The following is a 15,404-nucleotide window of genomic DNA, read 5'->3' as shown; positions in this document are numbered from 1 at the left end:
CCAGAAGAGCTCCAAAATGAAATAAAAAAGAGCACTTCACATGTATCAGAATGGTTCGCAATGAATAACTTAATAATAAACACACATAAAACAAACACTATGCATCTACACACCATGAAGAATAAACAGCGTTTAACTGCAACCATAGAACTGTTAGGCAAAAGACTTGAAATTGTAAATAGCACCAAATTTTTGGGAGTTTGGATCCAAGATGACCTAAGACGGCAGAAACACACACAACACCTATGTAGCAAATTAAATACCATTTGTTATATTATAAAAATTCTTGCTGGATGCACATCAATGCAAGCCATAAAAAATGTGTACTATGCCCAAGCAGAATCACTACTAAGATACGGTTTAATTTCCTGGGGAAATTCACCACCCAGACAAAGTTGTTTTATTGCACAAAAAAGAATTATAAGAGCCATGGAAGGCTCAGCACCTCGATCTTCGTGCAAACCGTCATTTATAAAGCTTCATACTCTTCCATTACCATGCCTATACAGGGTGTTACAAAAAGGTACTGACAAACTTTCAGGAAACATTCCTCACACACAAATAAAGAAAAGATGTTATGTGGACATGTGTCCGGAAACGCTTAATTTCCATGTTCTCATTTTAGTTTCGTCAGTATGTTCTTCCACCTACGCTCAATGGAGGACGTTATCATGATTTCATACGGGATACTCTACCTGTGCTGCTAGAACATGTGCCTTTACAAGTACGACACAACATGTGGTTGATGCAACATCAGATTCGGTGACCGATGGATCGGTAGAGGCGGACCAATTCCATGGCCTCCACGCTCTCCTGACCTCAACCCTTTTGATTTTCATTTATGGGGGCATTTGAAAGCTCTTGTCTACACAACCCCGGTACCAAATGTAGAGACTCCTCGTGTTCGTATTGTGGATGGCTGTGATACAATATGCCATTCTCCAGGGCTGCATCAGTGCATCAGGGATTCCATCCAACGGAGGGTGGATGCATGTATCCTCGCTAACGGAGGACATTTTGAACATTTCCTGTAACAAAGTGTTTGAAGTCACGCTGGTACGTTCTGTTGCTGTGTGTTTCCATTCCATGATTAATGTGATTTGAAGAGAAGTAATAAATTGAGCTCTAACATGGAAAGTAAGCGTTTCCGGACACATGTCCACATAATATATTTTCTTTCTTTGTGTGTGAGGAATGTTTCCTGAAAGTTTGGCCGTACCTTTTTGTAACACCCTGTATATCCTAGAAACAATAATGTTTATAAGGAAAATTGTAGATGAAAATAGAAAGATTGCTCTAAAAACCAAAATATCCATTCATACAACACAAGGAATAATCAAGATTTACATATGCAGTTTTCACATACAACACTAAAGCAAAAAGGACTCCTGTAAGCAGGAAAAAAACTGTATAACAAAGTACCTAAAAAAATTAAGGCAATAACTGGCATCCATAAATTCAAAACTGCAGTGAGTGACTACTTGCTACAGAATTGCGACTGTAGTGTTGATGAATTTTTATCTACGTATGTAAATATGTGAAAAATGTAAATAGTTTATACAATTAAGGCCAGAATAAAAAATGTGTACATCTAGATTTATCTGTGTATTATATGTAGTCTATTACATACATGTGTGTGTGTCTGTATAATCAAGGCCGAAAGTATGAACTGTATGCATGTAAAATTTGTTTGTGTATTTGTGAAATGTTATTCCCATATGTTAGAGTTATATTGCTATATACTGAAAACCATACAACAATTTTTCTGTTAAACTTTATTGCAAATTATTTGACTTGTCCTATATCATTATGTACCCCTGTATGGTGTATGAGTCACAGGACCAATAAATATACAATACAATACAGCAATAGTAGTCAGAAGGGTTCGGATGGGAGAAGGGTATGTTATAGTGAGGGAATTTTTTGTGGCATTCCGTGGGCGATCTCGTCATTCTGAAAGGCGCAATGGATCGACACAAGTATGGATCTATACTTGGGCACCTTGTAAACTCCTTTATCCCAATTGTTTTTCCTCAGCACAATGGCATCTACCATCAGGACAACACAATATGTCGCACATCTCGTAGTGTACATGTGTGGTTTGAAGAGCACTAAGATAAGTTTACCGTACTCCTGTGGCCACCAAACTCCTCGGATGTAAACCCAGATGAGAATCTGTGGGCCACCTCGATTAGGCTGTAGGTGCCGCGTATCCTCAATCTGAGAAACATAGTGCAGCTAGCCGTGGCACTGGAATCAGCACGGCTCCGTATCCCTGTCCCTACTTCCCCGAACCTCACTGAGTCTTTTCCTGCAAGTCTCACAGTGGCCCACACTGCAAAAGGTGGTTATTCAGACTTTTAACAGGTGCTCCATTAATGTGACTTCACAGTGTAAAATTGTATATAGCATTATCACTGAAGGTAAAACCATAACTAAATATGATGCATATTTGAGAAAGTAAGATGAAAATTAAATGTTGGAGAATCTTCCTAAAGACTGATAGAAGCTATACTTGCTGTTCTGATGGGTAACACAATAATCTGCATAGAAACAAAAAAGGACAACTAAGTTTGAGATTTAAAAAGAATAGATTCCTAGTTGTAGATGAGAGAGGAAAGGAGAGGCAAAAAATGGCATGGGAAGTTTTCGGAAAGATGGAATGTTTTCCTTATATCATAATTTTAACACCTATTTTAAATGAAAGGCCATATTTGAATGACAAGCTCAATGTTTGTCCATCATTTTCCTTATAAGTGTGAAATTATTACAAGATTTATGGTTCAGAAATGTTTATGAAACTATAGAGGATGAGTAATTCAAATACCTCAAACAGAACTTTGAGTCAAGAGATAAATGTGAGATGCATGAAGCCGCTATCTTCACTGAAGATTTCATTAGCAGCATAATGTTTGCGAGATCTTTAATTACGCTAGTCCAGAATCGAGTTAGTAAATTTTTATGAAACTGTAGTAAAAGTGATTTCGATATTTGAACTGTGATCACATCAACATATGAGTACATATGATAATTTTTATTTCATAAATTAAACTTTTTGTGTGCTCTGAATATGGAAATAGTATTACTGGCATCTGGTGTGTTCGCAGAATGAAATAAATTCCTAAAATGGAGACAAATGTTGTTCTGTGATGTAATAGGTTTCTTTTACATCACAGAATGACGTTTGTCTCCATTTTGCGAATTTATTTCATTCTGGGAACACACCAGAAAATCAAGCAAAACAAACACAATAATTCCATGATATTCACAACTAAATGGACAACCCCCCACCCCCACCCCTCTCCCCCCATCGGACAGAATGGGTTTTCACTGACTGTGTGTAGTGTTATTCATATGAAAGTGTGCAGAAGTTTACTAAGTGTTTGCCAGTTGTGTAACTGAGATAGGACTTGGGTGCTAGCCCATTATTCAGATATTGGTATGTGAGAAAACTAAAAACCACATCCAGGCTGGCCAGCTTACAGCCCTCATCATTAATTTACCAGGCAGATTCGATCCAGGTCCAGTGCACCTCCTCCCCCCCCCCCTCCCCCACCCCCACCCCCCCCTCCCAAATCTCCCTACCTGAAGCAGCACTTTACATACGGAGCTATCTGGGCAGGTGATGGCAAAACTTCATCAGGCTTTGCGAATCTTTACATTGTGGCCTTGAAGCTGTAAACAGATCTAAATTAAAAAATGGAATTTTTCAAGTTAGATCACAGTGAACAACAAGGCTATAGTGCACTTTATAAGAAAATATGGGCATTTTAAACAGCCCAGACATTAGCTGGATTCAGGTGATATTAACGTAAAAGGCTGCCTTTTGAAAGGGAATTTTGCAGTGTACTTTTGAGTCCAATAGCGTTTTCCAGTCAAGGCCATTTCTTTATTAACACTGACTACAGTGAAAGATAATGGCTTACATCTGGATGCTTCAATTATTTCCTTTTAATCATCAGGTGTTCCCATCAGTGTCTTTGTATTCCATAATGCACCACCAATGGCCACACCCAGAAAATGTAATTTTGATCTTCCTCAGGCTATTAATTTGATTGAGAGATACATCATGAATGAAGCAGAAGATGGCGAAGTTTTTATTTCGACCACCAGTGTACATCACTTCATTTTCACCCATTTTTATAGTGCATTCAGGATAACAAAATAATAATTTGCCTATTGCAAGAACATTGATATTGAATGAATACATTGAAAGCTGTGCTTAAAGTTACCTTCTTGTTGTTTACCCTCACCTCCAATTTACTGGGGAGGGGGAATTTTTGACTTACCTGTTTCTTGCCCCTTACAGGAAAACTTTGAGAGTAAGTATGTCTGGACACACTTGGTTTCTTTTCTGGTTTTAGTGTCTCAACACATGCACCTAGTCAGTCTGAATTGACCTGTACCAGTAATGCAGTTTCAAAAAAAGTTACTTACCTTGTTTTTTGTCCTGACCTTTACTGTGCAAGTGCCCCCCTCCACACACACACACACACACACACACACACACACACACACACACTACAGATGAATAAAATTGTTGCTGCTACCACTACTGCTGCTGCCGCTGCTGCTGCCGCCACCACCACCACCACCACCACCACCACCACCACCACTACTACTACTACTAGTACTTCCATGTGTGTGTTCATCCAGCACATTGTTGCTGTACAGGGGTTATGTCTGCAAACTGTAGCTCAAGAAAGGATTTAGTTGAAAGCTAAAGAAGTTCTCATTATATTTTTGTGTGTGACTGTTGACAACTCGACACTTATACTATTTTGTGTGTTGTTTCCTTTACTACTAAATTATTTGTATTCTGCCAGAACTTTCCATAGTATATTTAGAATTCACACCCACTTTTCTAAGGTTTGCGGTTTCAATAACAACCTGTACTACTGACGTGGATACATGTAAAATAGCCTACTATGGTTATTTTCAATCAATTATGATATGGTATTGTTTACTTGGGGAACTCAAGTAACATATTACTTATACTGAAACGACAGAAAAAATATGGACATGTATGTTGCACATCCAAGGAAATCATGCTACTCATTATTTAAAAGCCTGCAACTGTTAACTATACACTTCCTGTTTGTCTGTGAAATTGTCATCTTTCTACACATCACAGTAACAGAACATTGATTACAAAATAAGGATCCTATAGGAGATTTTTCATGTTAAATTCTATGACTATTAAAAAAAAAAAAAAAAAAAAGGCAGTTGGATGCACCGTATAAATTACTGAGAAAAGTACTATAGGAAAAGTTTATTATGAGAGCCTTTGGTTGAGTAATTAACTTTTTGCACTCCTCCCAATGCAAAAAATTGGTATAACCTAACAATTGGTTACTAAATGTTTCAGTATGCAGTGAAATAAATAAAATACAAAAATTAATTTTGTCTGTTTCAGTTGGGATCACTGCTTCCTATTACAACACAACCTCCCCCAACCACAACTGTGCAACCAGTGAAACCACCATTTGAATCATCAAACCTAATCAATACAAAACCTGTTGATGGGCCAAGTGTAAGTAAACTTTAGTTCATTTATAATTGTTCGATATTTTGTTTCATATTTTAACTAATAACTAAACAAACCTTTTTTGTGTGCATGCAATACAGTGGTTTCCTCGGATGGTAAGTACTTTATTGCTCAAGTGCCGTTATGGTTCCACATTTTATCAGACACATACATGAGATCAGTTCACATACTTGGTTAAATATAGGGGTCGATAAAAAGTTTCATTTGAGGGTGTTGCTGCAGTATACATGCAATGTAGCATGACTGATGTGTGTATATAAGTACCGATATACAGGCAAAGAATTAGTGTAGCATTTGTGTCTTTTTGATGGGCATGCAGTAAATGTGGACACATCAGCTATGGTGATGTTATTACCAGATGCATCCAAACAGGACCAACATGCTGTTATTCTTTCCTTGGCTGCCAAAGGACAAACACTAGTAGCCAATCATTGAAGAATGAGGAACATGTATGGAGTAGTGATGTCTTCCATCATCCCCTCATCCTATTTACTGGAAAGGTGATGATCACCTGTTCTTTGATTACTGGGACTCATTGCTTATTGATTTCAAGAAACCTGGTGTCTCCATCACTGGGGAACAGTACCCATTCATTCACATACCTTTGCTCCTATAGAAAAGGTCTTGAAGGGTGAATGATTCCAAAGGTGTGCAGCAACGGACTTTTTCACACAGCAGGACTAGTTTTTTTTTTACCAAACCTGCTGCATTGTTGGAATGATTACCTCAATACACACAGTAGTTTTGCCGGATTGGCATATTCTGGACCATATGGACGTTGAACATAAACTTTTTGATCACCCCTTATATAAATAAATTTTTCTGACAGAGTCATTGGCCAGTACTCACCTTCAAGGTGTGAAATATGTGGTACAGCTGAGAGAGACACATAAGTGACACACTGACCTATCCTTCAGAACTAATAGTTCCTTTCTTGGGGAGAAGAGAGGGATGTGGGGAATGGGAGGGGGGGGGGGGGGGGGGTAAAAAGTAAGAAAAGCCCACGCAGATGCCAGGAGAATGGGGGCCCACTAGTAGTGAGGACTAGAATAGACAAAGGTAAAGGAGGTGGTAAAAGAGGGAGTAGTTAAGAGTTGCTACATTAACAAGCATTGTACCAGCTTCCATACAGAAGTGACAAACATAAAGAGAAGAAAAGCTGCAGTGTGGGAAAGAGAAATGAACAATGAACATTATTCAGATGTGAAAGATAAACCCCCAGTCTCTCTCTCTCTCTCTCTCTCTCTCTCTCTCTCACGCACACACACGCACACACACACACACACACACGCACACACACACACAGTATGTTTGCAGGCATGTCACTTTGGCCTCCCACTGACACACCAGTTTCCACAAATAAATTGCCTCTGGATTTGTCTGGCAGTTCTTGCTATTCCATGTAGGAAAAATATCTAAAAACAAATATGATGTAACTCACCAAATGAGAAAGCGTTGGTATGTTGATGGAGACAAAAAAAACACACAACACACAAATTTCAAGCTTTTGCAACCCCTGGTTGCTTCATCAGGAAAGAGGGATGGAGAGGGTAAGACAAAAGGATGTGGGTTTTAAGGGAGAGGGTAAGGAGTCATTCCAATCCTGGGAGTGGAAAGACTTACCTTAGGGGGAAAAAAGGACAGGTATACATTCTCTCACACATACACACACACACACATCCATCTGCACATATACAGGCACAGGCAGACATACGTAAAAGCAAAGAGGTTGGGCAGAGATGTCAGTCGAGGTGGAAGTACAGAGGCAAAGATACTGTTGAATGACAGGTAAGGTACGAGCGGCGGCAACTTGAAATTAGCAGAGGTTGAGGCCTGGTGGGTAACGGGAAGAGAGAATATATTGAAGGGCAAGTTCCCATCTCCTATCAGAACTCCGGCCATTGCAAAAGGGGTAGCCCCAGCACGTGGTCCATCGGCCCTATAGCTGGGAATTCCGCTGTGACGAGGACTGTGCTTTGTGTCGATGAAGGAGTGCCAAAGATGGCGGACTTTGTGAAACCTTAATGGCGGACATTTCACAGTTCATATAGAAATTAATAGTAGCCATATGTATCATAACACCTCAAAAAGAAATATGTACATTACTATACTGATGGAGTAATCAGATTTTCGATATATTTATTAGTTTAAAGTTTAGTATCTGATGGTAAATTATACAAGTAACACCCAGCAACGAATTTCCAAAATTTAAACACTTCATCCGATTTCGTCGATCGACGTGTCTTTAGAAAGCTATTAGTGCAAACCTAAATTGATATAAATTACAGGCATGTAAGTGGAATAGTACTTGAGTTAGTGGAGATCAAAGTGGCCAATTACTATCGAATGTGTCAGGCTATAAGTGCCCCACAGTTTCATGAAAAAAACAGAAGCAGCATGCTTATAAATGTATTTATTCATCTATGTCAGGGGTCTCCAAACTACGGCCCGCGGGCCGAAACCGGCCCGCGAGGGCCAGCAAACCAGCCCGCCTTAGGTGGCCCGACATCCCCAGTATCCGGCCCGCCAAATATTTGAGGTGGTACCTATACTGCCAACAATTGAGTTTCGAGGCCTATCGTGACCAATACACCACGACATTGGCTCTGCTACTTGCTACAAGACTACATAACTAAACTTATTGTTGCGCTGTTTGAAATAACAATGCGTTGACATACTCTACCTCTGTTACGTCTTGCAGTAACAGTGTTGCTAACAATGATTTTGAGATTTCGTTAACTTTGCAGGACGCTTTCGTGAAGAATATGCAGTGACATACTTTTTTGTCGGTGAAATTCGCCAGAATAAAATATGCCAGAATTTTGGTCAGATATGTCCACCAATCAAAATTATGTAATTAAAGAAAAATCATAGTTTGTTTCAGTGATAGCTATTCCCACAACCTTAGATTTTTGCAATTTCATCTTTCCTTTAGCCTTACATTACGGTGATCGTGGAATGCTAGGGTTCTTTAATCCCACTAGGAAGATCTTGGCCCTTATGACTTCGTGGAGGAGTCAATGTGGCCCGCGGACTAAAAAGTTTGGAGACCCCTGATCTATGTCTTTGTTTATATCCGATATACGGTATACTGTTTATGAAGAAATTGGTTAAATATTTACTGTGTTTTAGAAAGCACAGGGACATTAGGCTCCTGGCCTACCTTGTGCTTCTTTTCTTTTGATATATGTTTTTTAATTGTTTATGTATTTAATAATGTGTGTTAGAGTGTGTTTGTGGTCCAGCCATAGGAATATTATTTAATTTCAAGTTATTTAAATGTAAATACAGTAGTTTGTATATGTTTCATTATGTTTTTGAGTGTACATTGGCATGCAGACATGGAGGGAGCGCTCTAGCCAATCACAGCACTCATTACTAAGAGAGACTGGAGACTGAATGGAAGTGAGTTTCTGGAGAGGCCACAGGGGTAGTCCGGGGAGGAGTAGGGGTGGGGGGTATGGCACTGGACACGGGGAGTGCTAGCGCTGGACGGGACACGGAAAGTGCTGGACGGCGCGGCGGACGCACAGTCGTGGGAAAGACTTGGAGTGGAGCAGTTTGTGCAACTTTGAGTAGAGCAGTTTGCGCGTGATCGCAAGAGATAGAAATACTTCGGAGTGCCAACTTGTGCTCTTGTGTGATTACCGTGGCTTCTACAGTGAAGATGCAGTGTGCATTTAGAAGTGCATGTCTCGTGAGCTATGTTGTTGTTCATAACTAATTATGTGCTGTAGGAATCTATTGTTTCCCTGTTATTCAACTTATATTTTATTTAATTGCTGGATCATCGACACCAATAAGTGTTTTGCAGAAATATACCACATTCTTGAAAGTACCTGCAGATTTTATTTAATTGCAATCTTTCATTTATAAATTTATATGGAACATCCGTAATGCGTAATTGCTGAGTGATAGAAGCCTTCGACCATTCGATTCATGTGAGTACTCTTATCGTAGAATGTAGACTCAGCAGTATTTGGTCTGTAATGCGGCAACTACGTATCCCAGACCCTAGACAACTAAACCAGCCAAAACTTTTAATATTTGCAACTCTGAGTTGGAGAGTGCATAGTTATTTTTGAAAGCCCGCAAGAATCTCAGTCCCTCATTGTTTCATTCTCCCTGATGCGGGAATACAATTAAAGTTGTGGGCATGAAGGGATGAACAGATTAGACTAAGATATAAGGAAGTAGACAGTGTGACATGTGGAAGTTGGGGTCGGTCCGGGAGGTGTGCATGGATAGTCTGAGTGGCTAAGGCGACCACTCACAGTAAGTGTGAAATCTGGTTTTGACTCCCGGTCCAGTACAAATTTTCGTGTCACCAATGGGCAATATACAAATGTTTTATATCTAAAAACAAAGATGATGTGACTTACCAAACCAAAGCGCTGGCAGGTTGATAGACACACAAACATACACACAAAATTCAAGCTTTTGCAACCAACGGTTGCTTCATCAGGAAAGAGGGAAGGAGAGCGAAAGACGAAAGGATGTGGGTTTTAAGGGAGAGGGTAAGGAGTCATTCCAATCCCGGGAGCGGGAAGACTTACCTTAGGGGGAAAAAAGGACAGGTATACACTCGCACACACACATGTATCCATCCGCACATACACAGACACAAGCAGACATTTGTAAAGGCAAAGAGGTTGGGCAGAGATGTCTGTCGAGGTGGAAGTACAGAGGCAAAGATGTTGTTGAAAGACAGATGAGGTATGAGTGGCGGCAACTTGAAATTAGCGGAGGTTGAAAGTCGTATCCCTGCTGGAGAGCCACATTCAGAGTCTGATCCAGTCCTGGGAAGTATCCTGTCACAAATGGGGCCCTTTTGGGGTGGTTCTGTGGGAGGTTCTGGGTTTGAGGGGGATGAGGAAGTGGCTCTGGTTATTTGCTTCTGTACCAGGTCGGGAAACCTGCTACCCCCGGAAACCATCCTTGTAACCATTGATGCCACTTCCTTATACACAAATATTCTGCACGTCCAGGGCCTCGCTGCTATGGAGCACTTCCTTTCACGCTGATCACCTGCCAGCCTACCTAAAACCTCTTTCCTCGTTACCTTAGCCAGCTTCATCCTGACCCACAACTTCTTCACTATTGAAGGCCAGACATACCAAAAATTAAAGGGAGCAGCCATGGGTACCACAATGGCCCCCTCGTACGCCAACCTATTCATGGGTCGCTTAGAGAAAGCCTTCTTGGTTACCCAGGCCTGCTAACCCAAAGTTTGGTACAGATTTATTGATGACATCTTCATGATCTGGACTAACAGTGAAGAAGAACTCCAGAATTTCCTCTCCAACCTCAACTCCTCTGGTTCCATCAGATTCACCTGGTCCTACTCCAAATCCCATGCCACTTTCCTTGACGTTGACCTCCATCTGTCCAATGGCCAGCTTCACACGTCTGTCCACATCAAACCCACCAACAAGCAACAGTACCTCCATTATGACAGCTGCCACCCATTCTACATCAAACGGTCCCTTCCCTACAGCCTAGGTCTTCGTGGCAAACGAATCTGCTCCAGTCCGGAATCCCTGAACCATTACACCAACAACCTGAAAACAGCTTTCGCATCCCGCAACTACCCTCCCGACCTGGTACAGAAGCAAATAACCAGAGCCACTTCCTCATCCGCTCAAACCCAGAACCTCCCACAGAAGAACCCCAAAAGTGCCCCACTTGTGACAGGATACTTTCCGGGACTGGATCAGACTCTGAATGTGGCTCTCCAGCAGGGATACGACTTCCTCAAATCCTGCCCTGAAATGAGATCCATCCTTCATGAAATCCTCCCCACTCCACCAAAAGTGTCTTTCCGCCATCCGCATAACCTTTGTAGCCCCCGGTGTAAAACCTGTCCCATGCACTCTCCCACCACCACCTACTCCAGTCCTGTAACCTGGAAGGTGTACACGATCAAAGGCAGAGCCACGTGTGAAAGCACCCACGTGATTTACCAACTGACCTGCCTACACTGTGAAGCTTTCTATGTGGGAATGACTAACAACAAACTGTCCATTCGCATGAATGGACACAGGCTGACAGTGCTTGTTGGTAATGAGGATCACCCTGTGGCTAAACATGACTTGGTGCACGGCCAGCACATCTTGGCACAGTGTTACACCAACCTGTCAGAACTCCGGAGATGAGAACTTGCCCTTCAGTATATCCTCTCTTCTCGTTATCCACCAAGCCTCAAACTCCACTAATTTCAAGTTGCCGCCACTCATACCTCATCTGTCTTTCAACAACATCTTTGCCTCTGTACTTCCACCTCGACTGACATCTCTGCCCAAACTCTTTGCCTTTACAAATGTCTGCTTGTGTCTGTGTATGTGCAGATGGATATGTGTGTGTGTGTGTGTGTGTGTGTGTGTGTGTGTGTGTGTGTGTGGGCGCGCGCGCGCGCGCGCGCGCGCGCGAGTGTATACCTGTCCTTTTTTCCCCCTAAGGTAAGTCTTCCCGCTCCCGGGATTGGAATGACTCCTTACCCTCTCCCTTAAAACCCACATCCTTTCGTCTTTCCCTCTCCTTCCCTCTTTCCTGATGAGGCAACAGTTTGTTGCGAAAGCTAGAATTTTGTGTGTATGTTTGTGTTTGTTTGTGTGTCTATCAACCTGCCAGCGCTTTCGTTTGGTAAGTCACATCATCTTTGTCTTTAGATATATTTTTCACACGTGGAATGTTTCCCTCTATTATATTCATATACAAATGTTTTTTATTTCAGTCTTTGATCAAAATATGAATTCTTTAGACGATGAACGGTTTCAGTCCGTAATGACCATCCTCAGATCTATAATATACAAATATATACACCTAGTGAGCAGTGTGTCTTTCAACATAATACAGCAATACATATCACAATACACTATCATACAACCAGGGAGATGTACAGAAAATATGGTAAAACGTACCTTTTTTACACCATGTCCTAAAGTGATTAGGCCATAATGGCATCGTCAAAGCATATAAATATAATCAGTATAGCATCATCATAAAGATCTAAAATAAGGTGTAGAATAGGCCACATTGTCCACACAGTCATTATTGCAACTGGCTACTGAAGTACAGTAGCTAACAGAAATCTGTTTTCCTACTGCATAACTATACCATTACAGCTGATGGTAAAAGAATTCATAATTCAGTGACTATATTTCGAAAAGTATATGAAGATGGCTAGATCTTCCCAGAATCCTCATTATTGGAACTGCCCAAGGATATTATGCCTCCAAGTCATACAGTAGGGCTTCTTAAGCTCAGAAAAGATGCCTACTGTGTGATTCCTGTGTAGGAAACCATGCTGAATTGGTGCCACCAGTATGTTATCTATGGTTAACTAAAACCTCGTGAACCTGCATTGGGTAAGCGATGAAAGATTTTCATAGCAGCGTTATCCAACCTTTTTTGAGCTAAAGCCAATTTTTATAAAGATCATTTTTTCTTTTAGAGTTGTTATTATGGATATCATTATTCTTTCTGGAGTGTTCCGACAAATTTCACAAGAGAAAATATCTATTGTGTTGTACTTAAAATAACTAAGTCCTTTAAGAACAATGGAAGTTCCTTAATTGTATAATACATAGAACAAATGAAATTGAACCGCTTACGTATAGTTGACTTACGTTTGGTGTGCAGAAACACTCAACAGAATACAGTATTTACACTAGCTGTTAAGCTCTTGCTCTTTCTTTAGCAAAAGTACATACCTTCACATCCACAAACACAACCACACAGACACCCAAACATTCACAACCATGGCTGTAGCAGGCTGATTGTTGATTATTGTGGGTAGTTGCCCATTTAGGTGGGAGTAGGGAAGGATGCACAAGGTGATGAGCGGGTATTAGGATGGTGTAGGCAGATCTTCTACCAGATGAATCAATGGCTGCACAACAAGATGAAAGTAGTTCAGGCGGTAGAGCATGTAAGAGATAAAGAAAGGGTAGGGGGAAAAGGAGAGGGAGGTGACGAAAGAAATGAAGAGGTTGACAGAGAGGGAAGAGGGAAAGGAAGACTCCTGGACAGGGTGCAGGAGGGGGGCGGGGGGGTTTCACATGGGGGAAGAGTGGTAGGAGAAGTCAGTACACGATCTGGATGGGGAAGAATGATCGGGACAAAAGAGAGAAGGGAAAAGACAAGATGATGCTGCGGGAAACAAGTTATTGGAGGTTTAGGCCATGGACATTGCAAGAGCACAGGATATGCTGGAGAGACAATTCCCACATGTGTAATTCAGAATAGTGAAGCCTGCAATTTTTGTTAATACTACAGGCATTTTCCATTCACATCCCTCTAAATTTTTTGTAGCTTATCCAATGTTTCTTCTTTCAGAAGGCTAAGCCTTATCTCTGCAGCCACAGTTTCCTCTCTTCGGCAGTCCTCTTAGCCTCCATGTACAGAGAACATGCCATCACACTGATCATAATTTTTAAACGGGATGTTCTTGGTCGCCTCTGTGTTTTCTTCCACTATATTGTATTCGAAAATGTCGCATCTGATTGAGTATCCAGTGAGTTTTGCATTTGTTGGCCTTCTCTACTATTTCTGGTAGAACCACCTTATTTTTTTTTCTGTCAGTCTAGCTAGTTCTTATAATTTTCCTCCAAAATCACATTTCTGCAATCTCTCTGCTGATGTACCTGTTCAGCAGAAGTTACTTGTTTTGAAACACACTCTTGTCCAGAAACACTCTTCATTTGATTTTCTTGAGACATCTGTTGCTTCACTCCACAGTGCTACCCAGACCATGAAATTCGGTTACGTCCTTCTGTTATTCACGGTGTTTTGTGTAAAGTAAGCCCCAAAATGGAACCAATGTAAATGAAATGTAGCAGAATGAGTTTTCACCCAGGAATAGTGTATGTGCTAATTTGAAACTCCCTGGTATATTAAGACCATGGATGGGTTTGGCACACAGCTTTCATCTGCCAGGAAGATTGAAATGTGTCAGGTTGTACATGGTGGACCTGAAATATAAAGAGTATGGACTGAGGCCACCCCCTGCCCTCCTCTCCCTCTCCCCCTCCCCCCGTCTTTTTTCCCTTTCTCTCTCTTTCACTTACACACACAAATTCTGCACAGCTCAATAAACAAAATTATAAGCACAGAAAACGTTGACAACCTGTATTGTGTTTCAGAATTTTAGCATATGGAACCTTGGCAGTATATTTTAATTTTGAATACAAAGTTGGCATTGGAACAGCGTTTCTTATTCAGCTCAAACACTGGTATAGTAACTACAAATTAGGTTAAATATTTCTAAATATGTTTTGCATATTTTTTGACAGTAAAACAACAACTGATATGCTCTTTATTTTTATGACAGCTTCGAATAGCTGCACTGAATGAGCCTCAAACTGGAGATATGCATGGAGTGAGAGGGGCAGACTATTCGTGCTACAGGCAAGCACGGAGAGCTGGTCTGCGTGGCACATTCAGAGCTTTCCTGTCATCGAGAGTACAGAACCTTGACTCCATTGTGCGATACTCAGACAGAGATCTTCCCGTAGTGAACACCAAGGTAAGTTTTCCTTGTCTATTCTGGGATCAAAGGCAGAAAAGTCTCCTCCTGCGTTCTGGTTCTAAATTAAAGCACCTACTCATATGTCAGGTAATATAAGGCTAAAGCTCCATACAAGATTTAAAAAAATCTTCATTCTTCAAAGAATATATAAAACAGCTTCAATAGCTCTGTTTTAAGAAAAACTAGTTTCACACACAACAATGTTTATGGCATCATGTCTCCTGAACTACGTGGCATAAATGATATAATTTTGAAGGGTTCATTCAAGTTATATCTGTGTAATGGTTGGTAGCTGAGATGTAATAAATTTAAATATCTTGCCTGATG

The 15,404-nt window shown here is 40.9% G+C and overlaps 1 protein-coding gene across 1 annotated transcript in view; it reads left to right on the top strand.

The window, feature by feature from the left end:
- Positions 1-15,404, top strand: part of LOC124607003 (collagen alpha-1(XVIII) chain-like) — a 939,249-nt gene that overhangs the window by 894,749 nt on the left and 29,096 nt on the right. Inside the window, exons 23-25 of the mRNA XM_047139151.1 lie at positions 5,417-5,533; positions 5,629-5,643; positions 14,880-15,074. Coding sequence (XP_046995107.1) covers positions 5,417-5,533; positions 5,629-5,643; positions 14,880-15,074 — 327 coding nt within the window. The remainder of the gene's footprint in view (positions 1-5,416; positions 5,534-5,628; positions 5,644-14,879; positions 15,075-15,404) is intronic.

This window comes from Schistocerca americana, chromosome 3 (assembly GCF_021461395.2).
Source record: "Schistocerca americana isolate TAMUIC-IGC-003095 chromosome 3, iqSchAmer2.1, whole genome shotgun sequence".
Lineage (NCBI taxonomy): Eukaryota > Metazoa > Arthropoda > Insecta > Orthoptera > Acrididae > Schistocerca > Schistocerca americana.
The sequence above is the reverse complement of the archived record's forward strand: the minus strand, read 5'-3'. Positions and strand labels throughout refer to the sequence as shown.